At 40.4% G+C, this 24833-nt stretch overlaps 1 protein-coding gene across 1 annotated transcript; it reads left to right on the top strand.

The window, feature by feature from the left end:
- Nucleotides 1–977: 977 nt before the first annotated feature.
- Nucleotides 978–24738, top strand: si:dkey-122a22.2 (uncharacterized). Its single transcript, XM_054622017.1, has 11 exons — nt 978–1148; nt 1725–1887; nt 2007–2078; nt 2467–2543; nt 3645–3745; nt 5785–5901; nt 7733–7807; nt 20113–20251; nt 22656–22738; nt 22866–22962; nt 23073–24738. The coding sequence occupies exons 1-11, from the start codon at nt 1089–1091 to the stop codon at nt 23238–23240; spliced, it is 1152 nt and encodes a 383-aa protein (XP_054477992.1). The 5' UTR covers nt 978–1088; the 3' UTR covers nt 23241–24738.
- Nucleotides 24739–24833: the final 95 nt, after the last annotated feature.

The raw sequence follows: 24833 nt of genomic DNA, 5'->3' as shown, positions 1-24833 counted from the left end.
TAAAACACGGCCTCGTAGTTCCTTTCTGATGATATGTTTCTGTCGTTGCCTAAAAACTTGAATCTCTTCCCAAAACCATTAAGTTTTATTATCTGATGTCTCCCCGGTGTCTGAAATGTGAAGAATGATTAGAGACATGGAGCACAGCCCAATTCACAACAAGTGCTGTGTGTAAAAGTCTATGTGTGTGATGCCCAATTCATCAGTATGGATGTCACGGTGCCAGAATGATGCAAACCAGCACTCTTTGGCGTGCCACACATGTATTAGTGCATTAAAAACACCAATTTGCATACATCACATGTCTTTGAAGCAGCTGTCCGGTCCGCCATAAACGCTTCATTATACATGATGATTGTTTGAGTGGTTGTTTTAAGAGGGGTAGAGGACATGCAATCACGGGCCCCAATTTTAGATCCTCTTCATTTATTTGATTATATTAAGATTAAGTTTTCCATGTTTAATCATCGACCTCTAGTTAAGACTTTATTAGGGTCACATTTCATTTAAGGGTGTGAGATGTTCAAAAAGAGTCTCATTAAATGGTGATTAGGAGCCTATTTAATGTTAATCCTGCTGCCTTTGCTGTTGAGTGCAGTACTTTATGATGGAGATTGTAGGATGGGTTTGTGGGATGCAGCGACCCCTGCAGGCAAGCAGTTGTTCGGCCCCTCCATTTATAAATGCTCTAGTCAAAGACAATTATTGCTATATCATTAAAAACATTAAACATGCAGTATTCAACAGCATACAAATGTATATATGGCATTCTTATTTTAATTATTCATTTTGACTGTGACATGTGTTAAACTTACTTGTACGACACTATATAAAAAGTGAGCTGTAAATGTATGTGTGTTAGTGAAATTGTGTTAACAGGAAGGTGATTCATAAATAATTGCAAAGTAAAGACTGATAAATGGAGAAGGACACACATAGCGGAATGTGATGTGGTGGCTGCAATATAGTGAAACGCGCAAGGCAAGGTTTGTCTCTTGTCGGCTTCTGTACCCTCCACCAGGAAGTTACAACAATTTCATTCAATTTGTGTGGCGGTGTTGAAACCTGTTACAACTCTTCATTTCAAAATGCGTAGAAGAACCGAAGCTCCAGCATCAAACAACGAACCTGCCAATGGCGACAGAAAGGTAATACAACGTTAGTATAGCTCGCTGCTGCTCATAGCTACTGTGCAAGTATCAGCAGACCTCTGTTAGCTAACACAAGCTAAGATAAAAGTAAACCTGTTCTCCAGTCCTTCCTCGTTCAGATCAAGTGCTGGCTTCTATTCTGTTCTTATACTGATCTTACGCTGCTTACGTTATCTGGAGAATGACAAAGTATCCGACTGTGTCCCCCACTTTTGTACGAAGTGCAAATATGTGAATAGTTGCATATTTACTGCTTACTCACGCATTCGACTATTTATAATTTATTTTCTAACAAATCATTAGCAATAGCTTTTTTATTAAATCAATTAAATCAAAACAGTATTTGCCTTTCGAGGGTCAAATTTTCCACTAATAACACACAACACATAACAACTAAATATTACTACAGTGCTTTGAAACCACTGAAAATGCTAAAATGATATCATAAATGTAGAGTTTACAAGTGTATATATAAATAAATAGGTTGGTATAAGATTTTTCAAACTATAGAGTGCTTGAGTCAGGTTAATGTGTGACTTAACATAGCATTTCCTTCTTTTCTACATAAACTAGGATCCCAATCAAAGACCGCGCAGCCAATCTGGGGCTGAAGGCAGAGTGTCGTATGGCTCTGTGCTCATGACCATTGGAAAGTGTTTACTCTTGATCATCTTCATCCCTCCGTTCCTCAACTATGCATCGCTGCAGAGAGAAGGACAGATGCTCTTGCCTAAAGGTTCCTTATATCTAATACTAAAAGAGTCATTGTTCCTTTCAGTATACTTTTTAATTAACCACGTTTTTAAGAAGAAACCTAATCTTTCCTTCTATTCTTCTCCATTTTTTAACATCCAGATGGCCAGATTGTTGATGTTGGTTTGGGTCAAAAGATGCATCTTTTGTGTAAAGGACAAGGACAACCAGTTGGTAATAAATCCTATGATGATATTCTATGATCTGCAATGACTGGTTGTCTTTCAACTTTTGAAATGTTATCTACATCAGGGACACTCAACTTGCTTTGAACCCGGGTCCACTTTTTAAAATGACAGGAAGCCAAAGCTAATAAACAAACTTTAATAACATTCATCAGATTTTTTTATATATATATATGTATATATGTGTGTATGTGTGTGTGTGTGTGTGTGTGTGTGTGTGTGTGTGTGTGTGCGTGTTATATATAGGCCAGCCGTGCTTGATTGCGAGCCAAATCCTGAAGCTGAGCCTCATTGATCTACATTGTCTGGCACATAGTTCCATGTCTGTGTGAGTCTTTTCGCTGAGCTCGCCCTAACCACTTTGTTTTCTTCTTAAGTAATACTGGACGCACCGACTGGAATGTCCTCAGACGTTTGGTTGCATGTGCAGGAAAATGTGGCCACACTAACAAAGGTGAGGAAGGGCTTCAGGGTTGCTGTCACTGAGTGATGTCACTCTGACGTCACTCATACATTCGGGAACTGCGATTTTGAAACCTTGTATTATGCATTTTGGTCGTTACCATCTTGTATTTGTCCACTAGACGTGACCCAAGAGGGTGGAGCTGAGTACAACTGAATGCTGAATAAGACATTTTTGGCAACTTAAAATGTTACAATTAAATTTCATGAAGTGGAAACACACTGTGAAAGGGTTAAAGTTATAAAACCAAAACACTGACAACTCCCAGACCGGACAACGACTTGGTAGAGACCTTTCAATGACAAAGTAGCCACCCCCTAAAGCAGAGCCTGCTTTATGGTCTATTTGACTCTAAATTAGCATACTTTATAAAATTAACATCATGCTGTATTGAAGAAGAGTTGAAACTAGTGATTGAGACCAGATACTCGTGTTTACAATGTTTACTGAGGTAATAAATCAAGTGAGAAGTAGGGTCATTTTCTCATAGACTTCTATAGAATCAGACTTCTTTTTTGCAACCATAGGAGTCGCCCCCTGTTGTCCATTAGAAAGAATGCAGGTTAAGCATTGCCTTCACTTTTCTGAACCGGAGGTTGCGTCTTGTTAAAACAAGTGGGTTCATCTGAACTTAACAAAATATCTCAGATGATTATATCCCTCTGTGTTGAACTTTGTCTAGAATAAGTTGCAACTAATGCAGCATTGTTGTTTGTCAGGGTCACGTAGGGAGAGTTCCAGCTGTGGCTGTGCCACGTCCTCTCTGCTAAACAAGGACTCGGTACAGCAGAAAGTCTGGGCTGACAGCCTGCCCCATGTCGTTTGTCTGAGATCTGACTCAAATTGGGTCACAGGCTTGTTGGGGAAGGGCCTAGATACATCTGAACAACTAAATCACAAAAGCAGTAACAGTGCACTGTTTACACCATCTCTTATTTATCAATGTTACTTGGCCATCATACATTTTTAAAGTACATACACAGATTATGTTAGGGGGGTCCTTATTGAGAGCATCTCATGTGTATGTAGAGCATGGTGTTGTTTAAAAAATCCCTGTAAACCTGTGTTGTCCCTGTTTGTCACGCTGCTCAGGTCTGCACCTTTGACAGAATGGGACTGGGCTTCAGCAAGCGGCTGCTGCAGAATGAAACCACGGGAACCGAGAAAGTTTGGGGGATGTCGACGTCTGGACGGTAAGTACACTACTCCAGTTGGCAGTTTTCATATGAGTGTGGGGGGTGTGACACATTTCTGCTGTGCTCAAAGTCTACATTGTAAACATAGTGGCCCAGTTGTTTTTTTGTCACAAAGCGGTTTCTGAATGAGTGAGTGGGCTGTTTTACACCTGCAGAGCCATCTGTCTCATTCATCTCCTGGTTGCTGAGTTTGTAAAAATGAATTTGTGGACTTTTTGAATGAGATGTAGGCCAAATACAGAATTGTGTGGTGCAGGTGAGTTTGGGTCTGATAAGGGCTGATTGTGGGGAGCCAGCATCTAATTTGGAGACTTATTCGGGTGACACAGGCGTTTAGTATGTTGTCAGAAAAGTGTTAAATATACCCATCATGTTTCCAACAGTCCTCAAAGATGTTTCCATATTGCTTGTGCCAGAAAGAAAGACAAATTGTCGGTCTAAAATTGAAAAATCTTAAGTTCACAGAGAAAATCATTTTTACATCTGAGGAAGCTGGATCCAATAAACGTTTGGAGTGCTTGGTAGATATTACCAACTTCTACCAAATGGATTGACATCAAATTTATGACTCCCAGAGGATGAATCCTAATGACTTTGGTGTTGACTTCAGTATTTACCATTAGCACCATTACCAGACGTCAGTGTTCACAGCCCCACAGGGATGCTAGCATGGCTGTAGACTCTTGTTGGCTGATAAATGTCTGGGGCTGCAAATGTTAACGGGACAGTTCACCCCAAAATTGGAACTACCTATTTTATCTCTTACCTGTAGTGCTTCTTACAACAAGGTCTTTGGAGTATCTTCAATAACCTGGTCATGATTTCTTTGGCGCTTTGAGCACCACAAGCCCAGTGCCATAGAGTCCCATAATATTTGAGAGAAAGCAGATATCTCTACTATATCTACAAAGCTCGGCAACCCACACCAAAACAATCTAGATTAATATTTGCACTACAGGTAACAGGAAAAATAGACATTCATGATTTTGTGGCGAACTGTCCCGTTAACATTTGAAAAGCTAGAACTGTAGAATCTATGGAGCTTTGGCTTGGAAACTGAATCATTTATTATCAAATTTATTCTCTGTAGAACGGCTCGTTGTATGACGATCAAAGTGATCATTTCAGCACTAGACCGATCAGATTGTGTATGCTGGTAAATTCGACAATTGCACTGTGTCAAGCTAAAAAAGCCAACCTACAGCTGCTCTAGTTTGGTTTTGTATTATTTACAACTGTACAGTAACTGCCCCTTGGGAATCAATATTTCCTTGAACTTGGACTTCTCTTCCATGTGCCAGTCAGCACAGACTGATGTGTTCTCTTCCGCTGAACACACCCCTTCCCTTCCTCACACTGTTGTGAGGATTGGGCTCCAATCGGCTCACCTCCGACATTGCAACACGCTCGTCGAGCCTTAAATCTGGCCCGAAAGGGATGAGCGAGGCCGGGGTTCTCCGACGGTCAGCGGTGTGGTTTACCTTGGCACCTGGCACAGGAAGCAGGCGGCTGCCCCGTTTGAGGGGCGAGCAATCAATTTCCCAGAATTCAATATCTCAAGGAGGTTTGACGACTGCATGACCTTAACCCCGGGGAGTCTTGTGAAAACGCCTAATCCCACCGGGACACCCTCTGGGTTTGATTTATTAGCACAACAAAACCCGGGGCAGCAGATGGCTCTCAGACAGGAGCCGCTGCATCTCATGTAATGATGATGCTCCCTCTGATGATAGAAGTTTGCTGGTGATTGTTTTTCTTGCAGATTTGCAATGAAAAGGAACCAGCGGTCTGCTCCTTTTATGCTGTCATTTGAGTTTTCAGCAGTGCTGTTTATTTTGTAACACTCCGCCCCCTCCCCACCAAGGTTATTTAGTTTTTTTGATAATGACTCTTAGTCGACCTGTTAACGGTCAGATTAGATATTAATGAGGAGCCCTAGTCCAACCTAGCTGAATAAATAAACCTCATGGCCCAGATCTCAGCGTGTCCTGGTTTAGTTTTGAGACAAATGAGACAGTGTTGTTGTTGCCTTCCAGCATGGTGGATGATCTGCACCGACTCCTGCAGGCCGCTGAAATAGCCAAGCCCTTCATCCTGGTTGGCTCTGAGATCGGCACCCTCAACGGCAGGTTCTACAGCCACATTCACGACGTGTAAGTATATCATAATGAAATCTGCATCTAACATGAAGGTCAGTTTTTGTCAGAAAAGAGCTGTAGAACATCATCTCTGGCTCTGAAGGAGCTTTATTATTATCCGTATCTTACGAGTCCCCACCTTGTTATATACTAAATTGCTTAAATATCACTTTGATAATAAAAAAACGTACATAAGCGAAGTTCAGTTTACACGTCACAGGGAGTGATCAATACGTTAACCAAAACTAGGAAGAGAAATATTTGATTAAATAGTTCCCAGTGATTATCTAATTGTACTTTTGCTTTGAATGCCCCTCCCTACAAAGTTACATTCTTAATTATTCAACCTTGAAAAAGATTAAAAGCTTTTACAAAGCATCCAACCATACAATCTGCCTTTGTTAGACCTGTTTTTCATCAGAAAATTATAGGTTAAAATCTTAAAAATGTTAATTAAATGATGTAAAAATAAGTAGATTAAATAATGTGAAATGTGTGACTAAAGGCAATGACTTAAAGTTGACTAAAATTACCTTTTGGGCGACTACACACTTTGATTTGTCGTCTACTAAAACTATGAAGGATAAAAATGACTAAATCTTGACTTTAAATTTATAAGCATTTTTGTCTAAATCTAAAATAGCTGCCAAAATGTACACTGATCACAGGGGTTATTATTCTGCCTGTGAATACTGCTCTGAAGGGAGAGGACAGAAAGCCTACATCACAACTAGTGTATAGAGTTTAAAGACGTGTGTGTTTACAAGGCAAGCAGCATCATCATCATCCACCATCAAAGACCACCCACAGACATGAGTCGCTGATTGTGACTGACTCACACATGAATACATAATGCACACGTTGGGGATCTTTTCATGGGATTTGTTGATTAAAAAAATATAACATAACCAGACTTGTACTAACAAATCATTGATAACATTTTAAAAGAGTTCATCTTAAAATGACTTTATAGTTCATCAAATACTGTCTTGGGATGGTTACTTTTGAAAATATAATATGTTACTGATTATTAGTTCTACTGTTAAAATACAATTTATGTGGCGATTTTAATTACCTCATTACAGTAATGTCAATATAACATTTGATTATTTTTACAACAAATATTTTAAACCTAAAAATCTCCTAAAAACCTCAAATTGAATAGTGTCAAACTTTTAAATTCAAAGTTCCTCAGTTGAGATTGGAACAGAGCTACAGAATGAATGATATATTTTACATATAAGCTTTTCACTGCAAAAATATTTTTGGATAGACATTTTGATTTGTAACTATAATTTAATTACATCTTTATTCTGCAGTAACTGTAAAAAAAATTACAGTAAGATTTATTTCTTGATTTAATTACATCACTCTGCTTCATGTAACGTACATAGTTACTCCCAAACACTGCGTATGCATTAAGAGTTTTCGAGTATTGTAGGCCTACCAAACTAGCTCTTATCAAAATATACTCCAGTGTCCATTCCCATCCTCCCCATGACTCGGCCATCTCGGAGTCAACCGGGTGATTAAAGTGACAAGTAGCCCGCACCAGGCACGAAAGATTTAGTATTTAATCAGGCACGATGTTGCTGCCGTTGAGGAAGAAAATGATGGTGAATTGATGACACCTCCAAATGGAAATATTGCCCCTGGATCTGGCGTATATGTGGTCATCTGTCTGTCGTGACGGAGGATAGAAGAATCTACGGGGAAGACAGAGGGGAGGACGTCCATCCATCTCATTCTCATTACGGCCGGGGGCCTGGAGGGGTACAGTGGACCAGGGAAGTCTATGAGTCTTAGTTCATCTTAGTGTGTGTGTGTGTCCTCTCTTTGTCCTCAGGCAAGTGTCAGACCTGGTGCTGATTGATCCCATCCCAGACGACATTTTCGAGGACGAACAGTGGACAGAGTACTGGTGAGTTCATAGCTGGTTTTCAGGGGCGTGTGGGAGGATGGAACTGGGGAAAATGAAAACAGGAGGATGCAAAAAGGCAGAAGAGGAGAGAGTATGGACAGATGTGGATGGACAGATGTTGAAGGAGCAGGAACTAGTGAGGGATGTGGAAAAGAAGATTGAGAAAAGATCAGAGTGGAAAAGAGTAAGAGGGGATGATAAGGAGCTCTGAAGGGCACAGAGGAAGCCGTTAAAAAGCGAGAGGCAGGGAAGAGGAGAAGGAAAAAAAGGGAAATGTACCAAGAAAGAGGATTAGGATGAGGAGAGCAGAGGCGCCAGCGTGTTCCACATTGAAGCTCCAAACTCTCCCCCTTATTGGCTTCTGCGAGGAGAGAAGAGTTGATTATCTTTGCTGGGCGGGGCTCATTAGCATGATTAATCGGAGGCCAAAGGAAGCCATTAGCTGATCGCGCTCCTTTAGCGTGAAACAGACGAGGGTTGGGGCGGTGGTCGGGACTGAGTGACAGAGAGTGTAATAACACTGCTTTAATCCTCCAGGCGAGATATATATGTCAAGTGGTAGTCATTGTCACAGCATATATCTCATTATGCATTAATTATCATACATGGAGGTCGGGTCTTTATTAATGATAAAAGAGAGCGGGAGGGGATGGGGGAATGTTGGTAGACTTGTCGATTATGCAAGACTAGACGCATTGCAGATTGTTTACAAGCGACGCATGTAATGTGTAATCCTTAAAAGGTGTTTTATAGCCGAAGAGACTGTAATTAATCAGTTATATAATTTAACAACGCATGCTAAGCTTTTACTTGTAGCTAGCAGCCGGGCAGCGATGGCTACATCATGAGCACATATCTGAAGGACATCTACACTGTGTTTTTCCACTAACAAATTAAATCAAAATGTTTTTTGTTTTTTTTCCCAAAACCCATCAGATATTTTGACAGAATAGTAGTATCCATTATTTGAAATGTATTTTCTTTCAAACTATTTGGGATTAAAATAAGTGCAAAAACAATTAGACAACAAAAGAATAATAATTCCTCCCAATGAAATACAACATATTGATCTTCTCATCATATTGGTTTTCCATTTGTATATTAAATTATGTTTTAAACTTACAGTGTACTACACAAGTCCAAGTTCCTCACTATAACTGTTAAGAAGTAAATTCATCCGTTCTACAGTTATACAGCTCAACATCACTTATGATAGATTGCTTTGTAAATTTGTTAGATGCATGAATTTAGTCTTTTGTTAATTCGAGGATTCTTTTGTTAGAAATCAAACAAAATTTCCAAAAGTTGTTTCAAATTTTATACCATAACAACTAAAAATGTGTTAATCTGCAAAATAAAACAGATTTCAGTGTTTTGGGATTTGCACTTATGTGCAAATAAATAATGGTCCTATTACTCAGCCATGAGGAACCCCAGAAGTAATTTAAATCATGTTTAAAGTTAATAATCTGAATACATAGAGTGCTTCAGGGATGACTTGTCTTTGTAAGGCCAACCTAGAAGTTAGCGTCTCAAAGGTTCCCTCAAAAAAAGCCAACAGGAATTTTCCATTTGATTTTTCACTTATTGCAGGAAATTACCCCTGTGGCAAGGTTTAAGATACTTACACGTCTAGTCAACACTATAATCTTTACAGATTCATAAATGCAGTCACCAGAAGTAATAAGTAAAGAAGTAAAAGTGTAGTAGATAGCGTGATGGTCTCATTTCGCCACTTGTTAGCAACCGCCATTGTTAATACATTATATTCCCTGACACGTTTTACTTAATAGAGCAAAACTTTAAAATCTCTTAAGCTTGTGTTAACCTTAGTCATCTAACCGAAAACCCATTGAAATAACACATTGACTTTGAGACGAGGGAACCCGGAGCACAAAAATGCTGACTCATTTGTGGGTTTTAGGACTCATTCCTGGGCCACTCTATTCCTGCTTACCTATTTACTGTGTAGGTACTTTACCAGGAGAGTGAAACTAGAATATCTTTCTATGTTTAAGTGTAATCCTTGGTCAATATCAACCTTTCCTTCACAAGTTCTATCAATGTCAGCAAAGTGGTTGTAAGAGTTTATAAAACATATTTCTGTTCATATTTCATCTAGAACCACCAACTTAAGTTGAGTTAATGTGTGCTCAGATATCGTAGTAGGAAGAAAATATAAACTAATATCAAGTACTCTCATTTCAGGCATTACTCCATGATACGGCGCATCCGTCCACCAATATTAGCTCACATTTCATATCAGCATGAGTGAAGCCAGATAAGAAATGGATCCCTCAAAATGGCCTAATTTGTACGTGACTCAAAGTGGAGCGGCTCCATTTATCAGGGGCATGTGTCCAATTATCCACCGATTAATAGGCATTCATTTCACTGAGTACACCACAGCGCAGCCACAATCCAATTATTCTGTGGAGAAGCAACGGGGAAATTAAAAGACTTGCATTTACTTGGTGAGAAAATCATTTTTATCATCCGTGTCTGATTTCAAGAGGGAATAGAAACAGGAATGACATGTGCAGTGTGAAGAAAGAAAAGAAGCATCACAGCAACAATGGCATTCATCAACTTTTCTTCCATGTTTTCCACTTCCGGGGGGATTATGAGTTCGAGTTGTCCGTCCGTCCGACTGTCTGTCTCTCTGTACGGTCCATTTTGGAGAGACATTGATGTAAACTGCAACATGACTGGTTGGCATAGGCATACAACCGCAAGGTCGGTAGTTCTAGTGTTTGTTCAGCAAGGTCGCATGAAGAAGGGTTTTTCTTCTCTCTTAGATACGGGGTTATTAGTTGTCGGAGGTCTTACGGTTTTCGCTACACAAGATAAGCGTAGTAGAAGGGAGCAGTGCTGCACCTGAGCAGGATTGCGGGGAGACCGTATCGGCTTTGCTCTGGGACCGGAAGGATTTACACATCAAAGCCCCGCTCATTAACAGAGGCTCACTCCCAAAATTAGTTCTGTTGCATTTTACAAAATGAATCGCCACCATCTCCCGAGAGTGGTGTTTGTGTGTGTGTGTGTGTCTGTGTCTCTCTCTCTCTCTGTGTGTGTGTGTGTGTGTGTGTGTGTGTGTGTGTCTGTCTCTCTCTGTGTGTGTGTCTGTGTGTGTGTATACACTTGTTGTAAGGGGTCAACGTTTCCTATTTGGGATTTTCTTCTGCAGGCATCGCAGCATGTGTCTCATTTTCCTCGCGGGCAAAGATAATTCTGCCTGATGGGAAAAATCAAGCAGTGGGTCTAGCATGAGAGATTAGGAGGAAGCCCCAGTGTACGTCTGGACAAATTACATTCTGGATGAGAGCCACCGGTTTGAGACACTCAGTGCTGTCAGTCTTTGTTTCAGCGGCTCAGGCTTTGGAAGCATTGCATCTCCTCGCTCGAATACAGACAGAAAGATTCCTCACATTTCAACATAAATCCTTACTATTTGGGATAAAGACTGGGATTAAACTTCCACCACATGGCCAGACAGATGCAAGGAGATGGCCAGTACGCCCATATGTGATGGACATATCATGTTTAAAGATATGGCCTGTAATATCTAGCTTAACCTGTTGTTATTGGCTGACATTCCAAGTTCCATTTCATTCCAAAGGTGTTTAATGGGGGTTAGCACCTGTAAGTATACAAGCCATGTTCCTTGTTTACGTCCATACTGATCATTTTTGGGAAGTGGCTTTGGAGGGAGGCTTGAAGGGAAGGGGGGTCGGTGTTGCGAACTTGGCAACTTTCTCGATAGATTTAGCGACTTTTGGAGCTAGTGCTGCTAACTACTTTCGTAGGCATCATCGGTTGGATCATTTTAAAGTGGAGCGTACTCTTGCTTTTTTTTTTTTTTCATCATGAATAAGACGTGGATACTTTTCTGGCTTGTAGCGCTCGTTTCATAATAATAGCCTCTATATCTCCAGATGACTTCACTGGTCTGAGATTCAGGCTGGAATTAGACAAATGCCATCAAAAGTTAGGATCAATATAACTGAAGGAATTACACTAACAAATCCTTTTCTTCTTGTGTTTAAAAGAAGGAACTCAGCTGTGCATTTACACACTGGAGTGTGTAAGTGTGGAGTATAAAACTTAATTTACCCCATGGGGAATGTGTTTGCTCGGAGAGAAAGATCAGTGGGGAATGCTTCCCTCTAATGGGAAGGCCCTTCCAATTTAATGAATGCTGATTGATTGGCAAACTCTCCGTTTTCATCTACCATCACTTTGCAACTCGGTCCTCAACAGGAGCACCACTTGAAAGCCCCCTCATCCCTTCTCTACGCATCTTGGTCCTTTTTTAAAGTCTTTTTAATTACTATTTTGATGATAATTTCATGCTGAGACACAAAAGTCTGTAGTTAAGGTCTTTTTCTCAGTTGCGCAGCTCAAGGTCTTATATCTTGCTAAATAGATGTGTAGATCTATAGTATATGGGGTGCGTCCTGTCGTTATTTCTGTGTGGATACATGATGTGTTCAAATGGCTGCTGGTAGAGCGGTGGCCTAGCAGCTGTGGCTGCACGCCGAGATGGAATCCCGATTGAGTTATGAGCCCCAAAATGAAAACAGCCCTTTCTGTCCCATTCATCATCCTACCTGTCATTATTATGCTGAGCAAGGCCTGCACAAACATACACACACAGCCATGATCACATTTATGCACTGACATACTGTATTTATATATATGCATATCATCACATACACACACACACAGCTTGCTGCAGTGTGTATCAGATAATCGACACGTTTCTCCAGCTCACCTGGAGCCCGCTCTGTATGACAGGCAGCGTATGACTGTCACTTTGAGCGACCAGCCCTCAGAGTCTGGCAACCGCTGCGTTTGGTTTGATTTATAAGCCGGGCAGGGTTGAATATGAGGGAGGAGGAAGAGTGTTTCCATCCCTCCACGCAGCACTTTGTGAGAGGATAGATTTACAGGCCTAACAGATTCTCCTCTCTAGATATTTAAACATTTCTGCACTCTGATGCTTCTGTAGTTAATTTAACATCATCATTTGGCATTATGTAATCTCAAAGCATTTGCACTCTTCCCATCATTGATGAACAGTAGCAGCCAGTGATAACGTATCCCCCCCCACCTTCAGAACCCCATTCGCTTTCACCGCGAGCTGCGTTCAATAACCTGCTGGAGCACACAGCGCCGCTCTAAACCCCTCCGGGGATGCTTGGCTGAGATTGGCAGCAATCACCCGGCTGTGGACCGATGGAGGGATGGTGTGAGATAGAGGGAAGAGTTGGGACAGCAGGAAGTGAAATTAAGCAATAGGAGAAGATGTATGCGGGGACCTTAACAAATTTTGAGTGAAACTTGTTAACAGTTCAAGTGGTTCATCCCTGTCTTCGTTCGCACACAAAGTGAGTTAAAAAATTGAAAAATGATTTTATTTTGTGGTAAATGTCAAGCAGTTTTGAATAGAGAACTGTAGAAAATCCTTATTTATATGTTTATGTATGTTTTGTACAGTGATTAAAAAAAACACAAATAAATGCTATTTTAGGAATATATAGTAGGAATATACTTTATTCTGTACATGGCTTCCATACAGAAAGGCTCCAACAGTGTGTGATTCATTATGCTTCACAGTTTGGTACTGTAATGGCTCCCATTGTCGGCCTCAGTCCTCTCCTGACTCAGCTGCTCTCCCCCCTTCCCTTCCCCGGATCCTCCCCCCTCATCCAGAGTCTCCCCGACGAGCCGGGAATGCCAATTAATTGTAATTAGAAGCACTGTAAGCGTAACTATTGCTGTTCCACTCCACTAATGAATCAAGGCTGCCGCACTCCCCTATATTCACCCCCAGTGTAATCTGTCGGATTGATGCGGGGAGGATTCAGGCCAACGTCGGCTGTGGTGCAAGAGCGACACCTTGTGTTCACTCCGGGTATTACATCGTTAATATTTCACTTGTCTGTGATTTGGGCATTTTACTGCTTATTCCCTAATCTAAATGGTCGTAACCATTTCAAAAAAGAAATGGTCAGAAACAAAAATGATGAGTTTTCCATGAGCCAAAGTTACTGCTCTACATACAGTATGATTGGTCTCTATTTGACAGTATGAAGTGTGGTAAAGTAGCCTGGTTCCTGAACCTGTGAATTGCCACTTCTCTGATCTGTTTTGCGATTCAAATAGTGAATGATTGAAGTGAAAAAATTGTCTGATTATTACTGACTAGCTTTACTATAAAAGTATGAACATCAAACATAAAAACAGACCATTGAAGGTCCAGTGAATAGGGTTTTGGAATATCTATTGGCAGAAAGGAATATTATATTCATAACAATTTTTTTAAAATTTGTGTTTAATCACCTGAAACTTAAAATCATTGTGTAAATCATTAGCTAAGAATGATCCGTGTTGCACTACCATGTTTCTACAGTAGCTCTCAGTGGACAAACCACTGACTCTAAAGACTGCTTTTCGCATTTTTACCTGAAGGCCTCCGTAGTTCTCCGACGTGCTTGGAAAGGGAGGAGAGAGCGGAGGGGGGGGTTCAGTTGGTTGAAATCTGCAACCACACCTCTAGATGCCACTAAAACCTACACACTTCTCCTTTAAACAGTGATGGTAGACAAACAAGTGCAGTTGACAACTTGGATGGCTGTGTCTGACTCGTGAAAGGTCCAAATGTGAAGTTTTACAGAAGAGTTACAACAGTTTGTTTTACTGTTTTCACAAAAAAATATAATGTATTAAGCTCCAGGCTCTTATGCCTATAAAGTGGTACTGATGATTAAAAATTACATATATGAAAAATATATATATGTATTTTAAATGTATATTAGTCCCACTTTTGCATTGTGGTCTGTCCCACGGAAAATAAATGATGCCGTTGATCCCGGTGTTGCCATACAGTGACGCCTCTTTAAGAACCTAAAATCTAAACATCACGCGTTCTTACAGGTTCAGGTTTGGGAAGCTCCATGTTACAGGTCGTTTAGTTCCTGTAGTGGAAGAGGCCTTATAGAGTAGTCATGAGGTTCTGTCTGGCTTGTGTCCCACTGGCAGCCCAATCTCTGATTCAGCATCTTGATATTAGAAATAGAAACCTTTGTGACTTTAATGAAGTAAAGCATTGATTACTTTGTATGCACAGATAAAACTACAGCTATAGTGTGGATACTTCTAACTTGCTTTCGTCCATATCCCAAAAACGCTCTTTTCTAAGCAAATTTTTTCAACTTTCTAGTTGTTATCTCTGCAGCAACATATCAGAGCTACGACGCCTCTGTCGAGTTTTGACATTTAGCCAGCAAAATGTCTAGGGCTTGTGGGAAATGGTGTTTCTCAAAGGCATAAGTGTTAAATAGCAACGACCATACCATTATGATCTAAACGTATGTAGTGAGCCACATACTGTTGAGAAAGGATCTGTTCAGGCTGGACTTGTAGTTATTGGTATAGTTAAGAATATAAATGAGAATTTGAAAAAAAAAAAAAAAAAAAAAAAATGTATTTCTTAAGCAGAACCCATAGGTTCCCGTTTCACTTCGGCTCTCTCAAGACACTGTGTCACATCAAAGTGTCTTTGTGAAGAGGACATCAAATCACACTCAAACACAAAAATGTAAAATGTAACACAATGAAGTCCAACATTTATTTTGCATTGTACTTCTTCATGTAAATAGCAAATGTGGAGGTAACACCAACCCAACACTATAAATACCAGCATGTATATCATCAGTGGAAAAAACCTAGGGGTCGTGTTAATTGATTGGTTCAGCTTGTTTCAGACAAGTCCCTCAAATGTCATGTAGTGTTTCACACATGTTTAAAGCGTACTGTTTTGTCTTGACTTCAAGACTTTTTTTCAATGCAGATTTGGGGCTTTTTTGCTTTAATAACATTTCTTATTTGATACTGGCAGAAAAAAAACATCCAAAATATGCATTTGCATGTTTATTTTACTACTTTGTCTATTTGCGTCTGTAGATTTCTCATAAATTCACCAAAAGTTAGCATTAGACAATGCCTCATTTGCATATGTAACGTATCAGAAAATGTGTAATAAAAAATGATAGTCTTAATGTAAGTAATCAACCGGGGAAGTTTCATGGTGATATCTATTATATAATTAATATTATATTAATTTTTTAAACCTATTCATATGTAGTGTAGTGACAAAATGTACGTCATATTACAATATATATCTTTAAAGGATGTTTGCTTAAAATTAGTTTTTCTCCGATTTTGAGCCAGAAATCTCCACTTCAGTACCACATGCATACACTTACACACACTTATTCTGAAGGTCTGTTCATATATCAGTCAGAGCCTTATAAATAGAACATTTTATTCAGATTTATGGAGTGATGCAAAGAGATATCCCAAATTTCCTTTCATAAAAACCTTTGGCTAATATTTCAACAAAATGAAACCAGAACTTCAATCCTGTTTTTATCCAATGTTCAGATTTCTGTTCTGGAAGTGTATGCAAATTAACACATATTTGAAAAGATATTGCTGCATTTGCATAGTTAGTCATAAAATGACACTCTCTCTCTCTATCGGTTAAATGTTTTACTTTATTCACTCTTTAGACCATATTGTGCTGTGTGAAGCCGACTAATGCTCTACAAGTTTTGATTAAATTACAGCCTTGTGTTGTGATCCATGTAAAATTTGGGGTTAAATGTCAAATTGCCACTAGACTTTTTTTTGCCTGCGTGAGAGTTAGAGGCCTCATCGTGTACAGGTCCAGGTCCTTGTGTCCTCCCTCTTATAATAGCCTCTGGAAGTCCTCGCAGTAACCCGTTTTTAAAGAAATAAGTGTTCCTTCGGCGTAATAGTTCGTTGAGCCTCATGTAATAGTTGGTGTTTAAATGTTCTCCGCTCATTGTAATAGTTGGCGGGAGCTCGTGTAATAGTTGGTGTTTTGTGTGTGAGCGGGCTCTCAGGTAACAGAGGCCCTGCATATGAAATGAGATGGTAATGAGGAGGAGGAGGGGAGCCTTATCACTGCAGGGCCAAATTCCGACAGTGAATTGCGCAGTTGTAACAAAAGTAACAGAGCGTCCATTCAGCCTGCACTAATCCAGATGGGAAAGTCAAACAGCAGAAAGTCCACGGCACAAACTCATTTCATCACTTTATTAATTTAGATATTGCCTCCTCGCTCCTGTGGGGAGGGAGAGGGAAGAAAAAAAAAAAAGAGCCCCTCTGAAATGACCAACATCGGTGAGGCGTTTTGCTCTACATGGTTCCCCCACTTCGTCTCCTCCCGTTATCTGTTTAATTCATCCCGCCAATCTTGGCTGTCTTTACCCACTAAATTTCCCTTTGACACGCATGCCTTGCTTCGCATAATCCTCACTCCGGGGCAGAATTAAAAATGGGAAAAAAGAGGAGGGAATAGGACAGGTGGCTGGAGAATCCTTGAAATAATGTTCAATGCCAGAGCCGGGAATGATTTGACCAGATTCAAACCAGGGGCGAGGGGGCTGATAGGGAAAGAGGTTTTTTTATATTCCTCCCTTTTTATTTTTGGAATCAAGGTGTAGGAAAAGGGTGACAGGTGGAAAATGTGCAGAGACTGAGAAGTCCCTTAAGAGGCAGGTCGGAGAGAGTAGGTTCTAAATTGTGGTGCCAGAATGACTTCGGGGGGGAAAAGGAAGATGAAAATGTCAAAATGTCACTCTCCGGAGGTCTGATTTAAAAAAGTTTTCTCTGTCTGGCGAAGGCTGAGAATTATAACAGTCGACTTGTTTCTTTACATCCCTCTGCATGGATCTACCTTTGAACATGTAGGGACTGAATATGGCAGCTTTATGTTCTCTCTACACAGCCATTTGTAGCAGGTGCACAACCGTCCCCTGCTGTTTTTATCGGCTTTATCTGACCCATCAGGGCTGACATGCTTTGCCGGAGCAGCTACAGTTCTTTAGGTAGCAGCACGTCATATCAACAACAGGTGAAATAGGTTATTTTACAACTGAGAAGTGCAGCGTTTATGATGAGCGTTTGATATGATCAGTACGACGGCAGTGAAGCAGCGCCGAGGCCTGCCTGTTGTAAAATGAAGTATACTGCGCTACTGGCTTGTGCTGTGACAAAAGATACTGTAGCAACTCAAGTTGTAGTTCAGTTCTGAATAGTCAATTGAACAAATAATGCATCACTTTTTACATATGATAATTTGCGCTCAGGTAGTCCCATTGTTACCACCTAACTGCAAAATCCACGTTCATTTCTCCCTGGTTAAAAAAATGTAATACAGGCAATAAAGGAAAATGAATCTACTATATGAATGTATTAACCACATTTTACAGCGATCCATCCAATCGCTGTTGAGACATTTCACAAAAAAAAAAACAGTGACGACCTCGCAGTGGCATTAAAGGAAATTTTTTGGACTGGATGATTAAAGCAATTAACTGGTCAAATGATAAATGAATAAATAAGCATTAATTGCATTGCTGCAGCATGTGCGTTTGATATTTTATAAAGGCGTTTCATAGTTGTTTATCAGGTTTTGATACTGACTGTAGGATTGAATATAGCAGAGAGAAACTAATAGGACACAGTGCTATAACTCTGGCCCAGATCAGGACTAAGACAGGGACGAGTGTTTCACGGTGCAAGAGGAGTGGGGGTGTGTGCTGATCTACAGTGTGTTGGCTGTATGTAGGGGCAGGCAGCGCGGCAATGGCGGCGGCAGCGGCGGCAGCAGGCGCACGCCACTATTGATTGGGCTCCACAGGCTGAGACCAGCCAATTCAGAGCACCAGTGAGCCGAGACCGATTGGGCCTCCTGAGTTACAAAATCCCACAGCTCTTCTTCTCTCATCTGCCAAGAAAAAAAAGTGTTTCTCATTCCCCAGGCAAATGTTTTCCAAGAGAAAGTTTGAAATTTTTGGGGTTGAAAAAAAAAAAAAAAAAACACGGGAAGAATTGTATGACTTTGCTTGCCTTTCCTTCCACAGTAGCAGGTGTTTGTTTCTAGTAAAAATGCTTTGATAGATTTAACGTTACTGTGACACCAAAACATTAGCTACCAGCTTGTGGAGCATTTAGCAAGTTAAAGGTTGTTAAAAAGTGGACTCCATATGAATGCTTACATATTCACGGTTACTCCTCTGCTCGATGTGCAAATAGGCAACTATTTGCTAGCCAATAGCAGGGTTCCTACATGTTTTTCCAAAACCTCTGTTTTCCAGTCATGGAAAACACATGGATACTTTTGCTTTAGCTGAGAATTCATTGGTAGGCTAACTTTCAGAGCAGCTCTCCAAAACAGATAGCATTGCCGTGTGCTAAATCGTGTTCAGGATTATACTCATAACATTCTATGGTATTTTATGGACCAGAGTATTTTGAATAGCCCCTTCCCCAAGTCACATCATATGGTAGCACATGTAAGTTACAACACAATTGTCCAATACTATGAATAATGTAATGTATGATTTAATGTAAAGATTAGTCACTCACTGGCTGGCAACTGTTGTAGTTTCTATTATTATATAATTCTACGATCAATTATTATTTCATAATGATAATTTATAGGCCTGTTCATGTCTGTTCATGTCATTCAAAAAAGTGTCCTTGCATTCACTTATAATTACGATTTTTAACTCATTTAGCCAAATTCCTCAATCATTTTACCATTATTTGTGACTTAAGTGGCGCGAACTAAGCTAACTAACTGCTTTGTGTTACATTAACACTGGTAGTTTGTACCAACTGCAACTTAACAAAGCAAGCTAGCTTTCTAGCTTAACAAAGCTAGCTTACTGTTAGCAAGCAGGTCAACGTCTATTGATGCTAATAATGTAATGATGCTTGTTGAGAAACGTTTAGTAGAACTTTTAGCTCTGTTAAATGGTTTCTCTTTTTTTTAAAGCTACATAGCAGGATTTTTAAGGGTTGAGGTGCCTCGGATACTGCAAACAGTAATCATTTTGTACAGTAATAACTAACAGCTAGAACAAGCGGCGTAGTCTTGCGCGGTCTTTGAGTAAATCAAAGAGTGGGAACCCTCGTTAGCCAGAGCACCTTTATAGGGCTAACATATATCAGTGTGTTTTTAGCTTCTTCTGTTGCCCACAAGTGGCCCAAATCCAAAAATGCAGCTTTTAAAAACCACAGTGTAGTTAAATTGTTGGACTTTGGTTTGCCTCCTGCTGAAGTTTAGTGTGTGTGTGTGTGTGTGTGTGTGTGTGTGTGTGTGTGTGTGTGTGTGTGTGTGTGTGTGTGTGTGTGTGTGTGTGTGTGTGTGTGTGTGTGTGTGTGTGTGTGTGTGTGTGTGTGTGTGTGTGTGTTTGTCTGTTCAGGTATGGTAAGCTGTTGCCCTCGCTCCAAGTCAGGCAGTTTTCAGCAGCTACAGGGCTGAGCCGCATGCTGATCATCCTCGGGGTGATGGAACCGACAGTTAAAGGCGAAAATGTTTCGGAGGAGGTCATCCAGCGTCAGGTCAGGCTAAAACACACACACACACACACACACACACACACACACACACACACACACACACACACACACACAAATAAACACACGCACACACTGCAGTATGCCCCAAAGACTGTGACATAGAATGTTCAAGAAATTAAAGAATTTTTTTTTTGTACTGGTTGTATCATTCTTAAAGTGACATAGCAGGTCAGTGATGATTTAGAGGAGATTTAGGGATAAACATAACATCATCAAGGGCTTAAATACCATAGATGTTGACATCTCTATAGTCTGAAGACAACACTTTTATTCTCTGTTCCTCTGCTCGGGCAATGTCTGTGCTTTCATTAACCTCATTTAGGAATATTAAGGAAATACAATGATATGTTTCAAGGAATTTAAAAGGAACTCCTCCCATCTTACCCCATCTTCTCCCTGCGGCCACAGGATGGTGCTAGTGCGAGAATAATACCGTCCCCTCCTCAGCAGAGAGATGCGAGTGGGTGATGACTGCAGAGGCGTTTGTGTCTCAGTGACGGCCGGGGAATGTGAATTTCTTTGGCACACGGGCGGCAGGCTTCACTTTTAAAATAAATGAGTATTGAACCTGTTCCCGGAGCTGACGTGACGCTGCAGTTTGCACTGTTATCTTCTGACGTCTGCTATATTGTAAACCCAGCCCTCTGACAGGCCATACAGGCCGCGAGGAAACAGGCTCTTAATATAAGCGACACGCTTTTTTCTGCCGCAGATGAAGTTTCTCTCTTTCTTTTATTTCGCACTTGTCCACACTCTGATCTGCTGTGAATCAAAACACACACACAGTGCTGTCATGAAGCCCTGTAGTCATGTCTTTTTTGAGCTGCTATGGAAAACATATCAGGCAGAGGAGGAGTTCTAGATTCTAGTGATGAAGAGCAACCAATTTCGTTGGTAACATAATGCTCTGTATAGATGACATCTCATTATAGCAGGGAAACAAACGCTCATGTTGGGAGCACTAGGGACATGAAAAAAAGAGATTGTTGCAGGGGAGCTAATTTAGCAGTATTTAAACCCACTCTGTCCCACTTGAAATTCCTTTTTTTTATGTGTTCGGAGACTTCAGTGACCCTCTGCGATCTCCAACATCCCCCCAGCATCACATTTGAGCCGCAGCTGTTAACAGTTGGTTAAGACGGCGCGTTCTCTGCAGCCAGCCACCCACGATTTGATGGCAGCAGTGATGAGGGACCCATTTCAGCTTTTCAAGTATTACAGTCGTTGCCAGAGAGATAAGGACATCATTGTGCTGGGATTCTCCAAGGACAGAGAGAGGGTTTTGCAGACAGGCTAGTGAAGGTTATAACACACACACACACACACACACACACACACACACACACACACACACACACACACACACACACACACACACACACACACACACGCACAGAGACAGTCACAAGCTAGCCGGACTCAATAGAGCATGCAGTCCATTTCTCAAGGGCATGTTCTGTAACCAGCGCTTAATTGAACCGGAGCAGAATTGTTTGCTACTATGTTAGAGGCTCCAAAGCTATCTGGTCTCATCGCATGCGGAAGATTGATGCAAATTCTGCTCAGTTTGGGGGTTCACGTCTTTTCCTCAGTAGCGTGTGGTGAACTTTCTCTGCCCTGAGCCGCAGAATCAAGAGAACCAAGACTGAGATTTTCAATGTCATATCAGTATTCTGGTCTGAGCCGGACGCAGACTTCAGTGCATTCAAATTAGCTCGTAGCTCATTTTCACATCTTTTCCATATCATCTTGGAAAATGCAAGGATGGGACTAAGAAGTTAGAGCTTTACATGTCTCTTGGCATTGGAAGACGCTTCAGCAGCTCTGACTCAGGGATTTAAACAAACTATAATCATACTGTAAGGGCAGTTATGATAAACTATACGCGGGGTTGTTCTAAATAAAGCGAGGCTTTGTAAAGATCTTGCTTACAACACATACACACAACTGTGTCCGTCCCAATTTTGGATTACGCTGCAGGGATCTAGGTTGGTTGTAGACAAGCAAAGAAATGACAAAGTGCAAAGCCGAGTTATGCTTTTATTTTTGGGACATGGATAAAATGGCCCCAAAAACTGTTAGCGTGTGGTGATATGGGACCAGAGCCGTGTGTGGCAAGGCAAATAAAAGGGTGACATGCTGCGACTGTGAAGATGCTTGATCAACATGTCTGCCAATAGACTTACCGAACAGATCTTTTACTGGGATTTCTCAGATTACTATCCAGGGCGTAACTTTCTATATGTTCTTCAGTGTCACGTGGCTTTCCCCTTTGTTTTCCGTTGCCTCTGAAGGTAACATATGTCTTTTAGGCGTTATAACAAATAAATCATTCCTTTTAGGTGTTGTGACAATTTTATTTTCTCTATCTCTTTGTCTCTTATAGAAATACCTACTAAGTAACCCTGCCCACCAGAGCAGTGCTGTGGATGAGCATTACTTTCTGAATGAAAGTGCATCTCAAGTAAGGTATGATGACAGTTTTTGTCCCTGTTTTCCGGGTGGTTTTGCAATTTGCATGTTTAATGTGGAAGTCAAGATGAACATTGGAATTAGAAAACATCATAATATTACATTTTTGTTGTCGTTTTTAAAGGGATATCACAAAGTTTAAGCCGCTCTCCAGCAGGACGTCAGTGAGCGTGATCACCGGCGATTCCTTTGACCAGCAAATACCAGAACATCTAAACCAGGTGAGAGTGTTTACAACTCCACAACGCATTGTTAACTCTTGTACAGTGACAGGACAGTACTGTAGTCACGCTTGTGTGGAAAAAATATATATATATTTTCCCTGCACCAGATGGTAGCCGAGCTTCAAAAGAAGTTTCTGGAGGAGTCCTACCCGTCAGCCAATCACATCCACATAAAAGGAGCAGACCGGCGAATGATCTACAAGGAACCATCTGCCATCAGCCAGCACCTGAGGAAGCTAGTCAACCGACGACAAGCCAAACAGCAGAGCGAGTGACCCATGGCCAACATGCAACAATAGCCCAGACATGGACAGGGTAATCATTGAATATGTTTTAAATATTCAATAAAATATTCAGGTCCATCTTTTTATTTTTTATTTTTAAAAACTTTCCCTGCAGCAATCTATAGAGATTTTGTACATGTCTGGTAGGGTTCATCAAAAAGTCAATTTTTGAACATTGGGAGCTTTTAAATTGTAAAATAACTGGAGGGTTATTCAGTGCGATGACATATTTGCTGTCTTAGAGTCGGGAAATCTTATCTTTCGAGTTGTTATTTCAGTCTCTCTACCTGATTGGCCAGTGACAAAAATTAATACATTACTCCTTATCAATGTAAAGGCCACACACGCCGCTGCTCATTTTATCTCATTTGGTTCAGTCTTAATATTCTGCCTTGTTATAGCCACAGGGTAACGTACATTGAGTTCTCTCTCTCTCTGTTGCGTCAGCTTCAGTCATTTGTTTCTTGCATATAATTGAGTTACATCACAAACAGTTGTAGACCTCCATGTTTGGACTTTTAATCAGCGGACAGATGAGTCTGGCCTGCAAAGCTGTATTTTTATACGTTTTAAACTGCATGGAACTCACTTTTGTGTCCAACATGATTTGTTTCGATGAAAGAAAGGGCAGACAGCAATGGTTTATCCTGAGGATTTAAGTTTAATTATGACACCACATCAAAATAAAAATTTCCAACAGATCTGGAATTTAATTCCATCCATATACATGCATAGCAACAACGTTTTAAGAAACATTTTCTCCCATAATCAGGACATTGGAATGATCATTTTACATCAGTATCCCCACTGACCTCCCACCCATCTTGTTCATCAGCAATAAACGTAATTCTTGTACAACTTCTTTTTTTTTTCCTTCCCTACGGGGGTTACAAATAATTATATGCACAGTCCCCCAATTCATAATACTGCTTTCAGTAATGTTCCCTCATTTACAAAGTATTGCATTGAGAGCAAAATTTCAAAAAGGGAGACCAAAGTGTATCATCAAACAGAAATACGAGTACTATACAAGAATGCTGCCATCCTCATGAAAACATCCACATCTGAGTTGAAGAAAAGAGACAGGGACAAACAGCCACATATGTATGCAAAGCCATATGTATATGCCAAAATGTGAGATGCAGGGTTGTGCCTGGTTATCACCCCCGAAATGGTGATTTCTTTAAGGCAAACAAGTCATTAGTAGCAATCTGCATGTGACATTGTGAGCGTATACAGAAACTGGTACAGCAAATAAGAATACACAAGTGCCTCAGTAGCTATTTTTGTGTCTAAAATGCATCTCATTTTTGTATTGTCTATTTGTTTCATTGAGCCTACACTACAGTGTAAACAATATGTGTGCTACACAAGAATGACTATACAATAACATTACAAACAACTCTGATATAAATTTCATTTTGAATTTAAATTAAGATCACTACTCCTATTAATACTGATTGTAAAATAAATTAATGAGAAAGTGGCACCAATATTATTCTTGATTCATTTTTCTTCTCTTTTTTTTTTTTTTTTTTTTTTTAACCGATGGTTTTGCATTTTTAAGTCTTAAAATGATGAAAG

This window comes from Anoplopoma fimbria, chromosome 20 (genome assembly GCF_027596085.1).
Source record: "Anoplopoma fimbria isolate UVic2021 breed Golden Eagle Sablefish chromosome 20, Afim_UVic_2022, whole genome shotgun sequence".
NCBI lineage: Eukaryota > Metazoa > Chordata > Actinopteri > Perciformes > Anoplopomatidae > Anoplopoma > Anoplopoma fimbria.
The sequence above is the reverse complement of the archived record's forward strand: the minus strand, read 5'-3'. Positions and strand labels throughout refer to the sequence as shown.